General features: G+C 43.9%; 1 protein-coding gene across 2 annotated transcripts in view; it reads right to left on the minus strand.

Moving 5' to 3' along the window:
* Positions 1-20319, minus strand: part of FLCN (folliculin) — a 168066-nt gene that overhangs the window by 44240 nt on the left and 103507 nt on the right. For both annotated transcript variants that reach the window (XM_069210059.1, XM_069210060.1), the window contains exon 9: positions 2266-2389. In XM_069210059.1, coding sequence (XP_069066160.1) covers positions 2266-2389 — 124 coding nt within the window. The remainder of the gene's footprint in view (positions 1-2265; positions 2390-20319) is intronic.

The following is a 20319-nucleotide window of genomic DNA, read 5'->3' on the forward strand; positions in this document are numbered from 1 at the left end:
AGACCCTCAAGGTTACCCTGACAGAAAAACGTAAGGTTCCTACAATGGAGTGCTGTGAAGTTCATTAACTAATGATTCAGAAATACCTAGAGGCTCATTCATTTATTTGCTGGACAGCTAAATGCCACAATAATTTCTAAACGAAAGCGGGCCATGGCAATTTAATGGGACTTGATGACTGCAGGTAAGATATGATTGTATGTAGGTGCAGACAGCATAATTTTTTCCTCAACCTAAATCTTAAAGTAATGAAATATTTGTGAGCACGTTGCCCTCTCAGACTAAGCATAGGACTCGTTCAAGGTGATCGTCTACAGTTCTTATATGGTATCCTATTAGCTATACGCAAAGGTTCTAGTGACAATCATCAATTCCAAAAGAGAAGGTTCTCGTTTGTGAAGTAAAGTGCCAGCATTTCATAACCATCTGATAAAGAGGAAAAGCAGGAATTACTAGAACACATGCTGCTAATCTGGTTTTGCTCTAAAATGACAAAACATTTGATCTATTTGTTTTCCACAAATTTGGATCCTAACCTTTCATTTTAAAAGTATTTCCCGGGATTTCCTTGGTCACCCTGAAACATTCCAATGGTCTTGATTATGATGACGAGTCACACTGGAAATCTACAATGCCTTAACCCCTACTGCAGTAACTAGTATTTAACTGCAAGAATATCCATAAGTGAAGGGCTTTCAACAACAGCACAGCTATGTAGATGGGAGGAATAATCCAGCAACCAAAATAATCGTTCTAGGGCTTGGTCTGGGGAAGACTGTGTGTTGTAGAAGAAAATAGCACTCCTTTCAAGTGTTATTATCCTACACTGGGTTCTGATAGATTTACTCCCCAAACAAAGATACTGCATATTTTGCTCTAAAAAGTCTATAATTTTTTATTTTAGAACTATTAATATATAACAATCTTTTTTTGCAGCAGTTTGTAATAATGCGCTTTAGGAGGGAAAAAGGCTATCTAGAAGAACTACTATTTTCTGGTCTTATTAAAACAGGTTACTGCTGCTGCTTGCTAATAATTAGCTCTTGGAAACAAAAATGCATCTCGTTCAGATAACTACTCAAGTTCCAATCAACTAGCTTCATGTGAGCAGTTAAATAGGGAGGTACGGTTTATAAAACACACATAACCGTAGCTGCATTTACTTAGAAAGCTTTTACGTTTAAGAATAATTCTGAAATAGGATGCAATGGCATATGAGACCTGCAATGAGCCATGTTTGTGTTTTATATTTTGCGTCACAAAATTTGCAAATTTATGAAACAGGTATTTATTCAGTGGGAGCATCAAAGATCCTCCAGTTATTTTTTAATCACATAAACTCTGACGTCTCTCTCTTACATGGTCCTCTAGGAACAACAGGTACCGACAGTATACACCTATTAAATGAGTCATGCTAATTGTTTATTTTCATCTTATTTGGAAGGAACGTAATCTACTTGCATCTAGAATTTTTGGCCCCGAGCCAGGTCAAAAATCCAAATTAAACTTTCATTTGTTGATTCAGTTCAGTTGTTAAGAAAAAAAAAACGCAGCAGCAAAAAGAAATAAATAAATAAAAAATTATGCAACATAAAACTGAAAACAAATATGGCCAATCGGCAACATGTATGAACAAATAAATCACAAGAGAAAAAATGTATATGAAAAACACTGTCTGCATTTAGTTTGAATCACTGAAGCATGTTCTGTTTTTTAATCTCCACTAAAAACCTTTAGTGATCAAGTCTGGGAGATATAGATAAACATGTTAAAAATTAAAATGGAAAACTGAATATTCTTGGCTTGCCTAAAATTGTCCTCTCGCATTTTCGAATCAAGATATCCAAACTCAGCCTATTTATGATGGGGAAAATTTGAGTGCAGTCACTCAAACTTCTTACCACCAGCAAATACCTTAAAATGTGTTAAATCTCAGTACTATTAAGAAAGAGGCATTTGTTTCATTCGAAACTCAGAATGCCAGATGTTCTCTACATGGCTTGTCCAAACACTGACAGTGAAGGGGAGTTGCCAGGAAAAAAGCATGATGGGACTGAGCGCAGGTGGGTGAGGCCTTACTTTGGATGAATGCTCTCACACAGATGAGAGGAGATTATGGAAATCTGTGAAGAACGTGGCATATGTAGTTGCTATCATTCAAGTCATGCTTTGGGTAGAAGTGAAGTCAGCAAGCAAAGAGAACTGTGATAAGAGGATGTAAGATGGTGGCAAATGAGCAGTCTCTAACAAACATGACACTATTACCAGACGCCAGTATGTGAGGTGGGATCTGCACATGTTGGCTGAGCCCCAGGAAGTTGCAGCGATACGTCTCCTCGTACTGCTCACTGTAGGGGATAGTGCGCACACATCCAACAGGCAACATGGCCTAGGGAAGAAGACACAAATGGACATTTCAGGCAAGCTACAAATACCCTTCAAAACATCCTATTTATTGACTTTTCAACTTTCAAAACAAACCATGTATAATCATGTTTCCATCTTCCACTGTCAAACATGTCATATTAAAATAATATAAGCCCAAGAAGCTCAAACCATACAATTGCAGTAGCTCTCAATGATGAATGATAAATAATAAAGACGCTTTGAATAGGCAATATTCGCAAACTCCGACTGACATTTCTTCCATTTTGCTAACTAAAAAGAAACTAAAGTAAATTTCCAGCTTAAAGATTTCGCCATTGCAAACCCAAGGCACTTTTTTTCTTAGTTGCAAGCATTTCGCGTATGGACAGTGCAAAACACTAAACTGTCATCAGTAGAGTGAAAGCTTCACATTAAAAAAAAATAAGATACAAAAGTAGCATTAATAAAGATATAGGAGAAGAGAGAGATTAATAGAGTGCTCATCTCCAGGGCAGAACTATGAGGCGACCATCTTAGGCGCACTTGTCTTAGTTTCATGTCAATTAACATAATTATGGATTAGCCCATGGTCACCCAATTTCCAATACATAAATGCAACCAATTCGAAATCAAGGGGTGAATATAAATGTCATGATGTCTACCATGCTTCAACTTTGTCTAACAGATGCCAACCAACACTTTTTGCAAAAATTTAGCCTGTATGGTCTGACAGCATTCCTGGTAGTTTGTTGGGTGCGACACAAAAATGGTAAATATAAACTGATCAAAACTATGGTACTATCAACTGCAAAGAACACTGAATGCAGTTTACCATCTCCAGTAGAAAGGCATAATCTTCTGGCTTGTAATCAACAACTCCTCAAAGCACGACTCAAGGCCCTTTTGATAACAATTCCTCCCCAAAATTCACCCAGCACATTTACTTATTTACCTCTTGTTTGACCTGGCATCCTTAGGGTGATCTCACCCCTTTACCTCCTGTTTTGTTGCTGTATCTTTTTGTAGTCCTTAGGAGAGTGAGCACCTCATCACTGCTGATCAATCCTAAAGTGCGCATGTGTTCTCCCCTAAAACATGGTAAAATTGGTGTAACCACAATTGGCATATTTAATTTACCATTAAGTCACTTGTAAAGTGGCATCCCATATACCCCGGGCATGTAAAATCAAATACTACTCATAGGCCTGCAGGACTGATTGTGCCACCCACCTGAGTGGCTTTGTGAATATGGCTCAGGCCTGCCACTGCAAATGCTGTGTGTGCAGTCTCACTGCCACCCTGACTCTCCATTTAAAATCTCTTGCGAAGCCCTTAAACTCCCCTCTTCTTGCATTGAAGTCACCCCTAAAGTAGGCCCTAGGTTGCCAGCCTATAGGACAGGATGCCATGTAAGTAAGAGGCAGGACAAATACTTTTATGTTTTCATGTCCTGGTAATGAAAAGCTCCCAAAGTCGTTTTTCATTACTGTTAGGGCTGCCCCCTCATAGGCCAGCATTGGGAACTCCTTATAATACCTTTGAGCTGTAATGCTGAATGGCAGTACTAAATCCTCATTACTGGTAAAGTAGTGTAGTGTGGTTGGTTTTACGTATCCTTTGCGCGTTCGCTTCAGGCTTTAGGCCTCTGTGCACTTTGCCCTAAATGCTTTTTATTAGGCTTCGTATTGTTATTTTTCAAATAGCCAGTTCTACGGTTTTGTTTTTTATTCATATCACACTGTTTTGCCTACTTCAGCACTGGAGTTCTCCATAACACATTCACTCTGTGCTTCAGTCAAGGATACAGTCTGGTACATTGCCGATAGACGTGGTAGGAATTTAGACTTGGCATTCCTGCGTAGGGACATTTTGTGATCACACTGACATGTTAGTTATAAAATCACTTCCTTGTCCCAATACACGCAAGAGGGAGATTCCGACCAGGGAACCACAACTAGACGCTGACTGACTCGTTGCAGATGCTGAACCAGATCACAGGCCTTTGCTCAGGTATGAGGGCTGATGTCTCCCCAGTGATTCGGAAAGGCAAGCTAGAAGCTTAACATGCTGTGCTCTAAATAGAACAAGCAGAGAGAGAGTAGAAACTGTTAGGCACTATGATAGCTTTGTTCTTATGTTTTACTCTCCTGGTGACTATTTCAATCCTACTGTGTTGTATTGTTCTGGTTATTGCGGCTCACGCCTTATTATCTAAAATACAGTTGTTTTATTAAAACATTATATAAAACTTATACTGTCTTTGTCATTTGTATATGAGATCATATTGTAAATGAGAGAGTTGGTTTGGATCTGAGTGACTACGACTTCCCTGAGAAGTTCCAAAGATGTCATGCGCTCGGCTGCCTAATCATTTCTTCCCCGTGGGAGAAATGAGGCACTGCTAGTTAGCCGGAGCAAAAACCGGATTTAGGGTGACAGAGTTCCTTACACGTGGGTCAGACTCAGTCCCCCACACCGTTATCGATCCTGCTGCCTAGAAATCCAGTAGTCTCATTTAGGATAATGAGAGCCCACGCGACATGACGCCGCCAACGATTGGTCTGGCTCTAATATTTAGGTCCGGCTGACTCTCTCGGTCTCATATATATTTTGACTCTCCGGTTCCGTACGCGGAGACGTCCGTGGGGCTGAGGGTTTCCGCCACCACGGGATAGGTACATCCTATTGCTTAGTGGTTGGTTGTTCAAGCTTGAACTTTGAAAGGAAAAACCCCGATATTGGTGTGCCTTCTCTGACCTAGAGCTATTATTTTTTTTAAACAAATGGCGAATCCTAATGTAGTGAATATAGCAATCAATATGCGTCACCCGCTCACAGGACATCTGGTAGCACATGGACTGACGGTCCAGGGGGGTCCGGTCACTTTTGTGGTGGACGCCCATGCAGCCTATAGAACAGAACTTTTTTATTCTTGGGTCGTATTTCCGGCAGTTGATGGGGGTACAAATACTTTTCACGAATACACTGTTGCGAATGTCCCTGGACAATACAGGGCTTACGCTTACTTAGAGATACCTCTATCTTATCAAGAACACCATAATTGGCTTGATGGCGCCCTCCCACATACAGTAGCACAAGTGAGGTTAGGTCCATGAGTAATGATGGTCCGACCTGGCCTTTATTGGCTACTTATACACCATATCCTGCAGTTGCAAATTTGGCAGTGGCTGACGTGCGTCGTTTATATATAGACTTAGCAACTACATACAGAAGATTGGTTCAGTTTGTAATGCAGGCATTAAATACTAATGCAGCGCGTGCTGCTCCGGCGCACCCACAAGCAGTGGTTCCGGGAATCAATCCGGCCACTGTACACTCAGTTATGGGTAAGGTACCGGCTAAACGTGAGGAGACTCCATTTTGGCTGGCACAAAAAATTAATACGCTGGAAGCAGTATTTCCCCATACGGGACCTCAGGATAAACATAGAATATTGACGATGTGTTTGCCGTATGGGATGGTTCCTCCGGTGGACCTTTGTAATACCTGGGGCACGGTGTTTGCCACGCTCTACACTACAGCACACAGTACACCGACATTAGCTAATTTACCGGAAGTGCTTAAACAAATTCAAGATGAATATGGGGCTGCCCCTGCCTTAGATTTGGGCATGCAGTTAATGGGCAATTTTGCCACAGTTTCTTCTATTATTTTGAGTAATCTCAAGGGAGAGGCAGTAGCACTAGCAGTGCGAATGCGTCTTCGGGACGTTCCGCAGATTGATCAGGAGCGGGAACTTCCGAGAATAATAGCAGAAACCTATTCTAGTATTGGTCGCGATAGCCTAGGGGCTAGACCGCAAAAACCCCAATTGCAGGGTAAAAATAATAAAGATAATGCTAAACAACAGCAACCTGAAGGTACTAAAAAACGCTGGGAAAAGAAACAGCAAACACCAAAGAAAGATGGGGGACAGTCTCCGCAACCGGAGACCCCACAGAATAGGTATAATTTCAGGAATAGGGATAATTTGAAGACGCCTGATAGATATCAAAATACTGATACACGCCAATCTCGTTCCTTTCAGGACTCCTCAGAGAAGAGAAGTGATAGAGGTGGGCGGTCAGAGCGGAGGACGGAGTACGTGAAACCGAGACAGGATTCACAACGCTCGGCGGAGGTTTCTATTAAACAGGAAGAGAAACCGCTGCAACAAAAACAGCAATTTAAAAATAAGAAAGTGGCAGCAGTCTCAGTTAGACATGCCGCTCAAGAAGAGTTCTCTTGACGAACAAGACATGGGCGTTAGCACTGTTAGACAGCGCGGCAGAGGTCACAATAGTTCGCCGGAGTCTTCTAGAGCATCTGGAGGTGAAAGCAACTGATGACTTCATACAAGTCGAAAAGGCGGACATGCGAGTCTCTGGTCCTGATAGAGTATATCAAGTGACTCTACGATTAGAAGGGGACATTGACCGCATTGTACACGCCATCTTTTGGGACCATGTGGTAAAATCATATGATGTTCTGTTGGCCGAACAGGATTGGCCACCTGACTTTGTTCGCGACTGTCCGGTTGGGGAGGATGTTATTACACCTTCCTTCTCACCACTTGTTCCGAGAGAGCTAGCGGAGTCCTATAGTAAAACATGGGCTCTAGCACAGGCTCCCGCCCTATATAGAAATAACGTGGGGTGGGATAGACAATCACCTTATCATGTAATTCCAATAAAGGGCACACCTCAGCCACAGCCGCAGTATCCTATTAAATTTGAGGCAAGGGCATCGGTTAGGAAACTTCTTACACAATTGGAGTACCAGGGTGTAATTGAGCCCTGTGTCTCGCCGATGAATAATCCCTTATTTCCGGTTGCTAAACCGGACCATTCATATAGGATAGTGGTGGATTACAGACATTTGAATAGTCATACACGCACATATGCAATACAGAATTCACATAGCGCAGCGCTTATGAATAATATAGTACGTAAGAAGTACAAAACAACGTTGGATATCTCGAATGGATTTTTCTGCCAAAATATAGCGCCCGAAAGTCGGGACTATACCAGTTTCAGTGCGTTTGGCTCTCAGAAAAAGTTTTGTCGTTTGCCTCAGGGGTATAAGAATAGCCCAGGACTGTTTTCGGCTCGTGTAACTGAAATGCTGCACGAGTTGGACCCTGAAGCGTTATCATATGTTGATGATATATATCTGACAGACGATGAGATTCTGCAACATCTAAGGCGTGTATCGCGCATTGTTGTGGGGTTTGGCTATAAGTTTAATTTTAAGAAATCAAAGATTGCCTTCCTCAGCATCATTTTCCTGGGATATGAGTTGTCGAGTGAGGGCAAGAGCTTAGTGCCACAATTTTTGGAGAAATGTGCTTTATTGCAGCCTCCTAGTACGGTTCGGAAGCTCCAGTCATTGTTGGGGTTTCTGAATTTTGGCAGAACTTACATTCCTGATTATGCTACGCGTATAAAACCATTATACGAATTGATTCGCCTGAATTTTTCGAGTAGATTTTGGACGATTGAGCATACACACATACTACGAGAGTTACAGACTGATCTCTTAGCAGTAAAACACCTACACACACGGGACAATAAGACACATTTAGTCATCAGGGTGCTACCTGGGGCTGTTGGGTTTACGTATGTCACCTTTAATGAGGGTGAGACAGTCCCGATTGCATACAAGTCCCACTTGTATTCTGCTGCAGAACAACGATTTGCACAGACTGAGAAAATACTCACTGCAGTACAGATGGCTGTGATTAAAGAAAGACTGCTTGCCCAGGGCCAACGCATCATTGTCGTTTCCCCGATTCCGGCCCTAGAGACAGTTACAAAAGCGAGTGTTCCTAATTCGAAAGCTTTACACCCGCGATGGATACAATGGGCAACGTCTTTGACAGCCACTGATGTCGATTATATATTTGACCCGAAACTGCAGAATCAAGAATTTCTTCAATATGAAATAGAGTACCCAGTTCCTGCTGGCACATTGCCTATTGACCAATATCAGGTGGTCATGTATACCGATGGCTCTGCGCAAACAGCGGTTGGGACTAAACAACAGTATTCTGCTGCATGTGCGGTGGTAAGCGGCACTATGGAGGGGGAAGTGTTCTGCCCCCGACATACTTACACTAAAACCTTGGGGGATTGCACAGCACAGCTGGCTGAGCTCAAAGCTCTATTGTTAGCGTTGGAGCACGTGGATCCGGCGATTTTGACCTTGCTGGTCTGTGACTCCTACTACTGTGTTCAGTCTTTTAATGAATATCTGCACTATTGGAAGATGAATGGGTTCAGAGATTCTAAAGGCAACACCATTAAACATAAAAGGTTGCGGATCTGAAAGAAACGCTTCCTAAGGTCCATGTTGTGCATACACTTGGACACCAGCGCGTTGGAATACACGTTGCTGGGAATACTTTGGCTGATGAAGCCGCAAATTCGGCAGTGGCTGTAGCCACTGTGGCTGCAGTGACTCGTTCGAGTTCCAAACCAGACACAGAGATTTCGGCTGCCATAAAAGCTACGGCTGATGGCACGCCATTTCCTAAAGGATTTCCTTCTAAATATGGTTACTGCTTGAGTAGTGCGCTAAATGCTGTTGTTAATATTCCAGGCATTGGTGTACGTGAACTACCCAATAAAATTGAGAGACCTCGATTAATTTCTGCAGCACATGAGGGGGTGGCATCTGCACATGCTGGTGTGGCTGCCACGATTTCACTTTTACAGGCTCGTTACTGGTGGCCTGGTCGCTATAAAGAGACAAAGCAGTATGTCCTTTGTTGTGACGTTTGTCAACAAATTAAAGCTTTGTCGGCTAGACGCCCGCAGCAGACGCCCCTTCTGATTTCAAATAAACCTTTACAGTGTGTGTACTTGGATCATTGTGGTCCGCTGACACCAGATAGTGCATACAAATATATATTGGTTGCTGTAGATTCGTGCTCCAGATTTGTGTGGGTATGGCCACAACGCTCGGCTGACGCTCGAACTGTTATTAAAGATTTGGGCATCTTTGTCGATACATTTGCAGTTGCGGCTTTTCATTCGGACCAGGGCCCTGCTTTTGCCTCTAAGGCATTCAGGGACACCATGGCTTCGTTGGGGGTCCAACTCCAATTCTCGTCTCCATTTCATCCCGAGGGAAATTCTGTTGTGGAGCGTTTAAATTGTGATTTAAAGCAATCCTTAACGGCCAGAGTTATAGGTACGGGTCGTGGTTGGCTAGCCCACCTGTATAGAGTACAGAGAGCACTTAATAACTTGCCTAGAAGGTCACTGGGGGGTCGTACTTCATATGAGTGCCTGTTTGGAACACAAATGTATGTTCCTGATCTAGATGGTCCTGGTGTGGAGGCGGCAGTTACGCCCTTTGACATAAATGATCGTGTCACTGTTTTGCAGGATTTACAACAATTCAGTGAAGATAACTCTTCTGCAAGTGCTGCCTCCTCAGGAATTAAGGATGAGCCAGTAACTCCTACTGGTTGGATACCCAGGATTGGGGATCTAGTGCGTGAAAAGGTCACAGTAAAGAAAGAATTTGGTCCTTCTTATCGAGCACCTGTCCCTGTGTTAAGGGTTAGCGGCACGAGAACTGTGATTTTACCGCCGCTGCAAGGGGCCAAAGGAAATCGCTTTGTTTCCATTGATAATGTCAAGTTACAACATGTGGCCGATTCTGCACAGCAGACCAAGAGGGACACCCAGTAGTTCCGGAATCCCTCTCACTACTGGGGAAGAAGTCCCGTTGCAGGTGATTTAAACCGACGCTGTTTCCTCTCAGAGCTTGGGGAGGGTGGATGATGATCTTGCGATTGTTCCACAGACGACTATTAATATGGAATCTTTTGATCAAGTTGCTGTACGTTCTACTGATGTTTCTGAACATGTGGTTTATAGCGTGCCTAGGCGAGAGCCTCCATCTGCTTCTTTGTTCACAATTGCACCTTTTGCAAGAACTGCCTCTGGCTGCTTCAACGATGCTGATGATGCAGTGTCCAGCTCCTCGTCCTCGATATCTTCTGTCCGAGGTCCATGTAAGCTGCTGGGTTGGCTTAAACGCACATATTTTGTTTTTCCTTGGAACTATTTGTGGCTTTTTATGGCTGTAATGACTCTTTTTTTATGGTTGGGATTTGTGGTTACTTTTTTTCTAGTAATACATGGTCATTTTCTTCCTGATCGATCTGACATTGAGCACGTGGAGACTGTGTTAAAACCACATTTTTCGTCTCATATGGTTCGAAGAGACTTGTCCAATGTAAACATTTCTGCAATACCGATTCCGGATGGGATTGTGTGGGATAAAGTAATGTTTGATATATATGGTCCCACTGAATTGTTTCAAATACCGTATGTCCTCAAGTTATCAATGAATGATATTGTTATACCAGGCATTGTTTCTGATGATTGGGATGTGAAGACAGTAGATTCTTTGCTAACAGATTTGCAATATTATACTGTCTATGACGATGAAGATGCTTACCAATTTAGAGATAATCATGGTGACATGTTTTGCTACAACTATTATGGACACCACTTTATTCATAAAGCTAGTAGCCCTAAGTCCATATTTAATTATGTGCAATGGGAACATTGCTCGACTCCTCCACAAGGGAGTTCGAAAACGTATTATGATAAATTTGCATATTTTTCTGGGCATAATCAACGAAATGCTAGGTCTTACTATTTTAAAGTTACTCCGTATTCTAATAAGCAAATGTTATTGACCGATACTAAATTACTGTATTCAAATCTGTTTGTATCTAAACTTTCAGTCGAGGGGTATGAATACTAGTTTAAGACTGTTGACTTGAAAAGTGTTTGGGGTACGAAAAATTGGCAGATGCAAGGCAGGGACACATTATTTAGAGCATGTATTATCCCTGTGCAGATGATTTTCCTCAATGACACAGTACAACAGACTAGCTGTTTGGGCTTGGCGACAATTAGAGAGTTAAATTTGCCTAGTATACCTGTCCCTTCCAAATTAAACAACTGGCAGCACTATGTGAATGCTAGTTTTAGTGAATTTACACATTGGGTCCAGAATGGTACGCTTAACACTTCATCGATACATCCGGGCGGGTGGTTATTACGGCCTATAGACACTAATAAGTGTCATCAACGTTTTGTCACCTCTTCAGGGGGGTTCAGGACTAGTAGGGCAGACCCTCATTACATTTCACCAGAACATGCTGATATTATAACTACATACAGCGTGGGGAAGCTTTGTCAGCAATGGTTGAGGTCATCCACGCTGGATGCAGTTAAGTCACATCTCACGTTACTGTCTAATGATACTGATTTACAAGATTTTTTGTCGGGTCCCAAGGTACCACGGAAGAAAAGGTTCTTATAGGAAGTTTATAATGAGATTTGGAAGCTTTCACAACAGGAGGCTGCAGCCCGGTTGAGGCATATTGACCAGGAAAACCTGATGCAGACTTTGTCTGTTGTTGATAATGGCATGCATACCCTTTCTGACCGTGTTTACACGATTGACAGCATTGTTTCCTCTGCTATTGACATTATTAAATCGGACATGTCTTCTTTATATCATGGGCAGAGTCAGACGCGGTCCATCATGCAGCTGGGTTGGACTCTTCAGACCTTGAAGGCAGGTCGCGTTCCATGGCAGCACATTGTTGCCAGAGAGATCTTTGTGTCCTTTAATTTGACTCGTCAGCAACAGCTGATGGCTAAAAAGGAAGCGACATATGTTAAGTTGAATATTGAGAAATTGGAGAAACTGCCTTTCACGGTGGCTGAGATTCCGTCAGCTGAGTGGTTGATTCATGGGGTTATTAATTTGCCTACCTCCACTCTGCAATTTACTTCTTGTTTGAAGCACATTCCGGTGGGTAGATATGAACTATTGGGAGACAGTTACATACACGAGGTGTGGGAGCTTCCCTTTCAATACAGATGTGTTAATGGTTTGAGGGAGGTTTTTCTTAGCGGTAGCGAATGCGAAGCTTCTGTCAGCCATTCCATGGTTTGTAAACAGCTGTCCTTGCACGGGGCGTGTAACGCTTCGATTGCTAACTTAGCTTGTTATCTGAAGGGAGTTCCAGTCCCGGTTATTAAAAACACTTTCCAGGTGCTTTCTAACGGCAGTTACATTGTTCTTAACAGCGAACGCTGCTGTGGCATGCGTGCTGGAATAGTTTATGTTGTCGTTGTCAACAAGGCCGTTACGTGCTGCGGGAATGTGTTATTTCCCCCCACTCAAATTAGGGAGGTAGCGGACATCTGGCCTCATATTGCTACTTCCAAGGTTAATTTCAACAAGCTGAGTCGGCTAAAAGCTTTATTGTTTCAAAAGCATGTGGCCCTTACATCTGCTAGCGAGACCTACGCACTTCAGGTGGCAAGGTTATCGGCGGAGATACAGTCCCTTTTGAATACTAACTTTCCGAGTCACTTCAGTGAACTTGTGGGACGTATATTTAATGCATCCAGCACTGCTGGTATTGCACATTTTTTCAAAGCCGTTGGTGTTGGTTTTGCTCACACCTTCTCTTCCATATTCGGTTTGATACCTTCGGCTATACACTCTATTTTCGGAAGCATTTTTGGGGGTTTCCCGATTACTTTGGCTTTGTTGGCTGGAGTTTTGCTATTGTTGCTATTTTTTCGCAATGGCTGTCCCGCCACAACGAGATCCTATATTGCTGCTCCCGTCAGCGCAGCTGTGTCGTGAATGCATGATGCAGCATTTTGGAGCAACACTCCTGGGACATTTGGAGTGTGACTGGTCTCTATCATTCCGACCAGTTTTGGATTGTGTGCAACCCGTGTTTGGTGCTCGTTTGAACATGCACTGGCTCTCTGTCTCTCACTGCGGCGCCCTCCAGTGGTCGATCCTGATCTGTTGATGTTCCCGATTCCCAGACTTGTGCAATACGGTTGCGTTTGCTTCGTGAGGCAGTTTATGAGATTCCCTTCCTGGAGGAAGATGGGTTTTGTCTCATTCATAGGCCCTGCACGGGGTGCCGCCCTGAATGGTTTTGGGGCTTTGGAACACACCTGCTCCATGGTACTTTGTGGCGTGGATCTTCCGATATTGACATATATATCGAAGTGGAGGAGCTCCTACTCTCTATTGCTTCTGTTTAACAATTGGATTTTTTTTTCCTCTCCTGCAAAATTGTCATTATATTGGATTTGGCTATATTGTCACATGTTTTCTAAATTTATGACTTTGTTGTCTTCTGACCTTGTCGAAATATGTATATAATTTTAGGTATTGTTTATATCTGGGGCATATTTTTATATTATTGGAACCACTTGCTACCGACAAGGGGAGGGTGTAGTGTGGTTGGTTTTACGTATCCTTTGCGCGTTCGCTTCAGGCTTTAGGCCTCTGTGCACTTTGCCCTAAATGCTTTTTATTAGGCTTCGTATTGTTATTTTTCAAATAGCCAGTTCTACGGTTTTGTTTTTTATTCATATCACACTGTTTTGCCTACTTCAGCACTGGAGTTCTCCATAACACATTCACTCTGTGCTTCAGTCAAGGATACAGTCTGGTACATTGCCGATAGACGTGGTAGGAATTTAGACTTGGCATTCCTGCGTAGGGACATTTTGTGATCACACTGACATGTTCGTTATAAAATCACTTCCTTGTCCCAATACACGCAAGAGGGAGATTCCGACCAGGGAACCACAACTAGACGCTGACTGCCTCGTTGCAGATGCTGAACCAGATCACAGGCCTTTGCTCAGGTATGAGGGCTGATGTCTCCCCAGTGATTCGGAAAGGCAAGCTAGAAGCTTAACATGCTGTGCTCTAAATAGAACAAGCAGAGGGAGAGTAGAAACTGTTAGGCACTATGATAGCTTTGTTCTTATGTTTTACTCTCCTGGTGACTATTTCAATCCTACTGTGTTGTATTGTTCTGGTTATTGCGGCTCACGCCCTATTATCTAAAATACAGTCGTTTTATTAAAACATTATATAAAACTTATACTGTCTTTGTCATTTGTATATGAGATCATATTGTAAATGAGAGAGTTGGTTTGGATCTGAGTGACCACGACTTCCCTGAGAAGTTCCAAAGATGTCATGCGCTCGGCTGCCTAATCATTTCTTCCCCGTGGGAGAAATGAGGCACTGCTAGTTAGCCGGAGCAAAAACCGGATTTAGGGTGACAGAGTTCCTTACACGTGGGTCAGACTCAGTCCCCCACACCGTTATCGATCCTGCTGCCTAGAAATCCAGTAGTCTCATTTAGGATAATGAGAGCCCATGCGACAGTAGGATTTATTATTTTATTACTATTTTGGAAATGCCACTTCTAGAAAGTGGGCATTTCTCTCCACTCACTGCCTGGTATGCCTATAGCCTGTCTCCAATACACATCTGGCTTGGGCTACGTGACAGCTACACATAAGCATTCCCTTCAGAGTCCCACAACATATACTCAGCTGCACACTGATGGATCTTCTTGGGGAGGAGGTTGGGAAGGCTCACTCTTACACCTCAAAGGGTGGAAACCAGAGTCCACATAGAGGGGCTGATTACCTACCACTGATAGTCTGGAGCCGAGGCTGACCTAAAAGAGGGACCTGTTCACTTCACAAGAACTCTTTATTGTAATCCCCACTTCAAAGGCACTTTCTAGTATAAGTACACTGACCCACTAAATCAGTACACTTCTGGACTCAAGGAAAGGCCCCTGGAGTAAAGACTGCTGTGCACCAAGACTGCCACTCTGCCAGGATTGACTGCTCCCAGGAACTGCTTCCCTGCTTTACTGAGCCACCCTGCTGCCTTCTGATCGCTGCCTAATAGCCCAAGACTCATTCACCAAACCCAGAGTGGCCAATGAGCTGCTTTTTTCGGAATCTTTGCCACTCGTTACTTTAATCACCCCGTGCAGCTTTGCCAAACTCCGCAACTTTGATCTCTCGGAGTGGCCCTGCTAAATCTTTGCTACTCAGGCTTCAATCACCACAGAACGGCTTTGCCAAACTCTGCTGCTTGCAACCTTTTGATCAGCCAGAGCGCCCTTGCTGAACATTTGCTGCTCGTGGCTTCAATCACCCCCAAGCGGCTTTGCCAAACTCTGTCACTTGCATCTACGAACACCGAGAGCGGCCCTGCTGAGTCTTTGCCACTCGTCACTTCAATCAACCTGAGCAGCCTTATCCAACTAGGCAGCGTGCAGTTTTGATCCCCTGGTGTGGCCTCGGTAGCTGTCGATGCCTGTGCTCTCTTTGCACCTGGAGCGGCTCTGCTCAACCTGGTCACTGCACCGTTCTCCTGCAGTTCCCTCCTGCTTAACTAGTGACCGCACCCAGAAATCACTGATCTGCTCCCCGAGAGGAGCGCAACTAGGACAGTACAGTAGTCTAGAAAATCATTGTGCACTTGTGCCGAGGAGTCCCCGGCACTACCACTTTGATCGCATCACTGGAAATCAACCTTGTTCTATTTTGAGTCAGCAAAGCAAATATGTAACCATTCATGAATTGGATCTGTATCCTGCTGATCTTACATTAACCAGATAAACAAGCTTTATTTTAATTCTTCCTTGTGGAGTCCCTTTGTGGTGTACCTCCTGTGGTTATTGTGAGTGTGTTACACAAGCACTTTACATATTGTTGTCTAAGTTAGGCCAGCCTGCTTTACGCCAACCTGACAGAGGGTCATCACTGGCTAATTTATGTCCTGTCATTGCTTTGCCCTGACCAGGATTTCGGTCCCTACTTGGACAGGGTGCATACCTCTACCAAGTAGAGACACAATTTCAAACACCTCTTGTGCCATGTCATTTCTTAAATTTTACCAAAATATCGCTCACGATCTTGAAGGGGATGAAAGTAGCCCATGAATCTTACTTCTCAAGAATGGTGACAGACGTAGAATATTATAAGTTTACCCAAGCGGCATACCAGAAGGCATCAACCCTGCTTATCTCAATTGAGGGTAATTAGAATCTTCAGGCTTTCACTCATAGTATTCTCCAGTAATACTGAGATTTACTGAAAATTAAAGCCACTGTTTTTGGAACTTGAACACTTGTTCAATTAAAAATGGGCTGTAAGCTTATAACTGTTTCAAAGGCCACTGTAAAACACACTAGGTAGCTATTTATTTCAATCACTACTCAGCTATGTCAGCCACAGCTAAAAAATAAATAAATAAATATTTCTCTCATCACGAATGCAATATTTACCCATGTTCATTGTATGTCACATTAGAGCTATGACAGATGGCTCAAGAGTGATTGTTGAAGGATGCTATTGGCACAACTGTTATGGTGTTCCTGCACCTGCAATTCCAGGGTGCGTGGACACTAGTCCCAGTTTTAACAGTAAAATACGCTACGGAGCAGGGGTTGCAGGCACTGGCACAGATCTGCCCGCATTCGATGGGCCTAATGCTCCATGGGCATAGCCATGCAAGGCAACATCCTTTTTGGGTACTGGTCGCTATCCCACATCATGCCCAAAAGCATACTCCAGCTCCCAAATTAACAAAAGTGGAAAAGGGTCAGTTATTAGATTTGGAACTGTGTAGATGATCCAGCCAACTTGTAACTGGCCCCTAAATGTTAAAGCCTAAGAAAAGGAAGGGCAGAGTTATAGGTTATCTGTGCAAGGAGGACAGAAGGAAACACAATTGCCAATCACAACTCAAAACTAATGTTTCTCTTAACACTGGACAATGAACAAAGGGACTAAAAGAACACCTTTTTTGTTTTATGTTAATGGGCACTAATACGCTATTCAGATTTCCACATATTATTTATGAGCATATACCAGATCAGTCTCACAGGGTATCTACTGCCGGACGTTTTCTAACCTTATTTATGCTTCTTTTAATGAGTCTCTTCCTCTACTTATATTAAAAGACAGAATTTAAGGAACCTTAATATTGTGTGCACAGATGCACAGCTGTTAGTAAGAAATTAGTGTGCAAGAATAGCAGAATTACTGTGCTCCTTTCTACTTTGCCCACAGCACAAGCGGGCACGTCCATTTTCATCTGGTATAAAGAGTCGCTGAGAAAAGACACAATTGACTGTAAAAAGCTACAAAGATTTTGGTGAACCACCTATACCCTTGAGGCTCGATCTGACATTCAATTGGCATTAAAAGTTACAAAAAGTTGGTACAAACTGCCATGGACAATTTTTTAGCAAAAAGGATTTTGGAAGGCTGTACCACTTCCAAGGAGATTTTCTCAGCTGTACACTCCCCGTCATCGTCCTCATGAACTGACCAGACTTTTAAGCATAAAGAGCAGTTGTAGCCGGACGTCCATCGACACCGGACCAAGTACGGCTACAGGGGCCGTAATGACATACCCCCGGGGCACTCGAGAGAGCCTCGGAGGTATGATGTCAGACGCAGAAGGCGTCTTGGCGAAAAGAGAAAAGAACGACGGACCAGTGAAAGGAGAGAGCAGAGAGACGGGAGAGACGCGGAGCAGCGAAGACGGAAACCAGGAGCCAAGGACCGCCGGAACCAAGTCCGACGCGAGAGCAGAAACGCAAGAGAAGGAGAGAAACCACAGGGTGCCTCCCGCCCCTAGCAAAGTGAAGTCGGGAGACCGCGGAACAGCCGGCCACGTCCCCGGAGGGGCATGGCCTCTACAGTTTGGGGAACCTGGGCGACATCGACACGGGGAAGACCGGACCTCTTCCAAATCAAGATCAGACCACAGTGGGACCGCGATAAGAACCCTGAAAGAGAGAACAAGGAGCTGAACGAACATAACAGGAAGTTACCCTGTGGAAAAAGAAAGGATAAAATTCAACCTTAATTGAGTCTAAATAAATCACTTATCCCCTCAAACCGGCGCCTATCTAGTTATTCCAATATCTCTTCCACCCGGAGATAAAGAACCTATTACAGTGGTGTCAGAAGTGGGATATTGGAATAGGCGCTAAACTAGATTGAGACCATGGAGGGTACTCCCACAAAAGCGGACATGATGCAGCAATTAGCTGAGGGACAAAGACACCTGCAGATCGTATGGGAGGAACAGCAGAAAGAAGCAAAAGTGGAGAGGGAGGCACTTCAAAGCACCCTCAAAAGTCAGGCCACTATCATGGCCAGCAATCAGTTGGTACATGAGAATGCATTAAAAACCCTCACAGATACTATTGCGGCCACCCGGGTACATCCGAATGTACCCAGCTCAGTCTTACAGCGGTATCAGGAAGGCGAAGATCCGGACGCCTTTTTTACCAACTTTGAGCGCGTTGCCACTTCCGCCACCTGGCCTCAGGATAGATGGGGCCAGTATATCGCTCCTTTATTAACGGGGACTCTCCAAGCAGCTTATCAAGTGGTAAACCCGGGTGGCAAAACACCCTATCAGGACATTAAAAAGAGTATCCTGGACAGGTGGGCTTTGACACAGAACATTACCGGGTCAGATTTAGGAAAGCCAAGTGGGGACCCTCCGAGAATCCCAGGGCGTTATACTTTCGGATTAAAGATTTGGGTCTCAAATGGCTAGGACCCATTGGGACTAATAGGGAAGATATTATTGAAGTTGTCCTCTTGGAGCAATATCTAGACGCCCTACCCACCAATACCCGCAACTGGATCAAACAACACCCGAGCCCTGATACGAACACTACCATTGAGTTAGCCTGTGCCTTTCACCGCTCCCTCGAGTTCAAGACACCCCTCTTACGCACACCGCCTCACCCCATCAGACAGAACCTCGGACAACCCTCGTCCCTGGGGCGAAGAACGGCAGAGGACCCCGGAAAACCACGAGGGGCTGAGAGACCATATATAGAACAACCCCAATGTTTTAGTTGTGGGGAGTGGGGCCATATCGCCCGGGTTTGTCCCCTGAAATCTGAGAAACCAGAACCTATGGAAATAGGAGTTACTAGGGGGAGAGTCTTCTTTACGGGGGAAAAGAAACCCAATACAAGAAGGAACTTTTCATCAATGGGAGGTTAACGGTGGCCCTCATCGACTCAGGATGCAGTCAGTCCGTAATTAGGGCAGATTTAATAGACAGCCATACCTTCACTCCGGGACTTACTGTATCCATTTGTTGTATACATGGGGAAACAAGAGAATATCCCCTAATTTGGGCTACCCTTTCATGGGAAGGAAAGGAGACCCCCATAAGGATCGGTGTGGTTGAACGACTGGTTGAAGAAGCCATCATAGGAACAGATTTCAAAGACTTTGATACTTTTGGATAGTACAAGGAACAAAGAGGACATGAGTGCCTGATGGAGGAGCGCTCCCTTCTCTAACCTACAAATACAACCTCCGGTTGTTCGATACAAACCTACTAGAAAGGAAAAACGAGAAGCAAGGAAATCCTATGTGCAAGGACCCTCGAACCACAATCTGGTAATTACACGGGTCCATACCCTTACTGGTCTTCCCCCCTTCCGCAGTTGTCAAAGAGAAGATCCAAGTTTGATCAATGCCTGAAAAAACTGCCCGACCCCGAACCCTCAACGATAAGGGCCCGTCTTTTACGATAGTTAAAAATCTATTATATCGAATCACTGGCAATAACATGCAAGAAAAGAAACAGCTACTAGCTCCCGAACCTTATAGGCAGCAGGTACTACACCTGGCCCACAGTCAGCAGGGGGGTTGTCACTATGGGAGGGAGAAAACGGAAGAGTACCTGTTAAGGAAATTCTACTGGCCCGGGGTCTTTTCTCAGATTAGAAAATTCTGTCAGCAATGCCCTAACTGTCAATTAATCGATCCTGGCCCAAAGAAAAGAGCCACACTGCAGCCCCTTCCCATTATTGACATACCTTTTTCAAGGATAGGAATGGACATTGTAGGTCCTCTCCTACCTTCTTCTAAAGGCTACCGTTATATACTAGTATTGGTAGATTACGCCACCAGATACCCCGAGGCCATCCCCATCACCAGTATTAACACCAAGAGTGTTGCCAATGCCATGATAGGATTCTTTTCCAGAATAGGTTTTCCCCGAGAAATTTTA

Source organism: Pleurodeles waltl, chromosome 10 (genome assembly GCF_031143425.1).
Source record: "Pleurodeles waltl isolate 20211129_DDA chromosome 10, aPleWal1.hap1.20221129, whole genome shotgun sequence".
Classification (NCBI taxonomy): Eukaryota; Metazoa; Chordata; class Amphibia; order Caudata; family Salamandridae; genus Pleurodeles; species Pleurodeles waltl.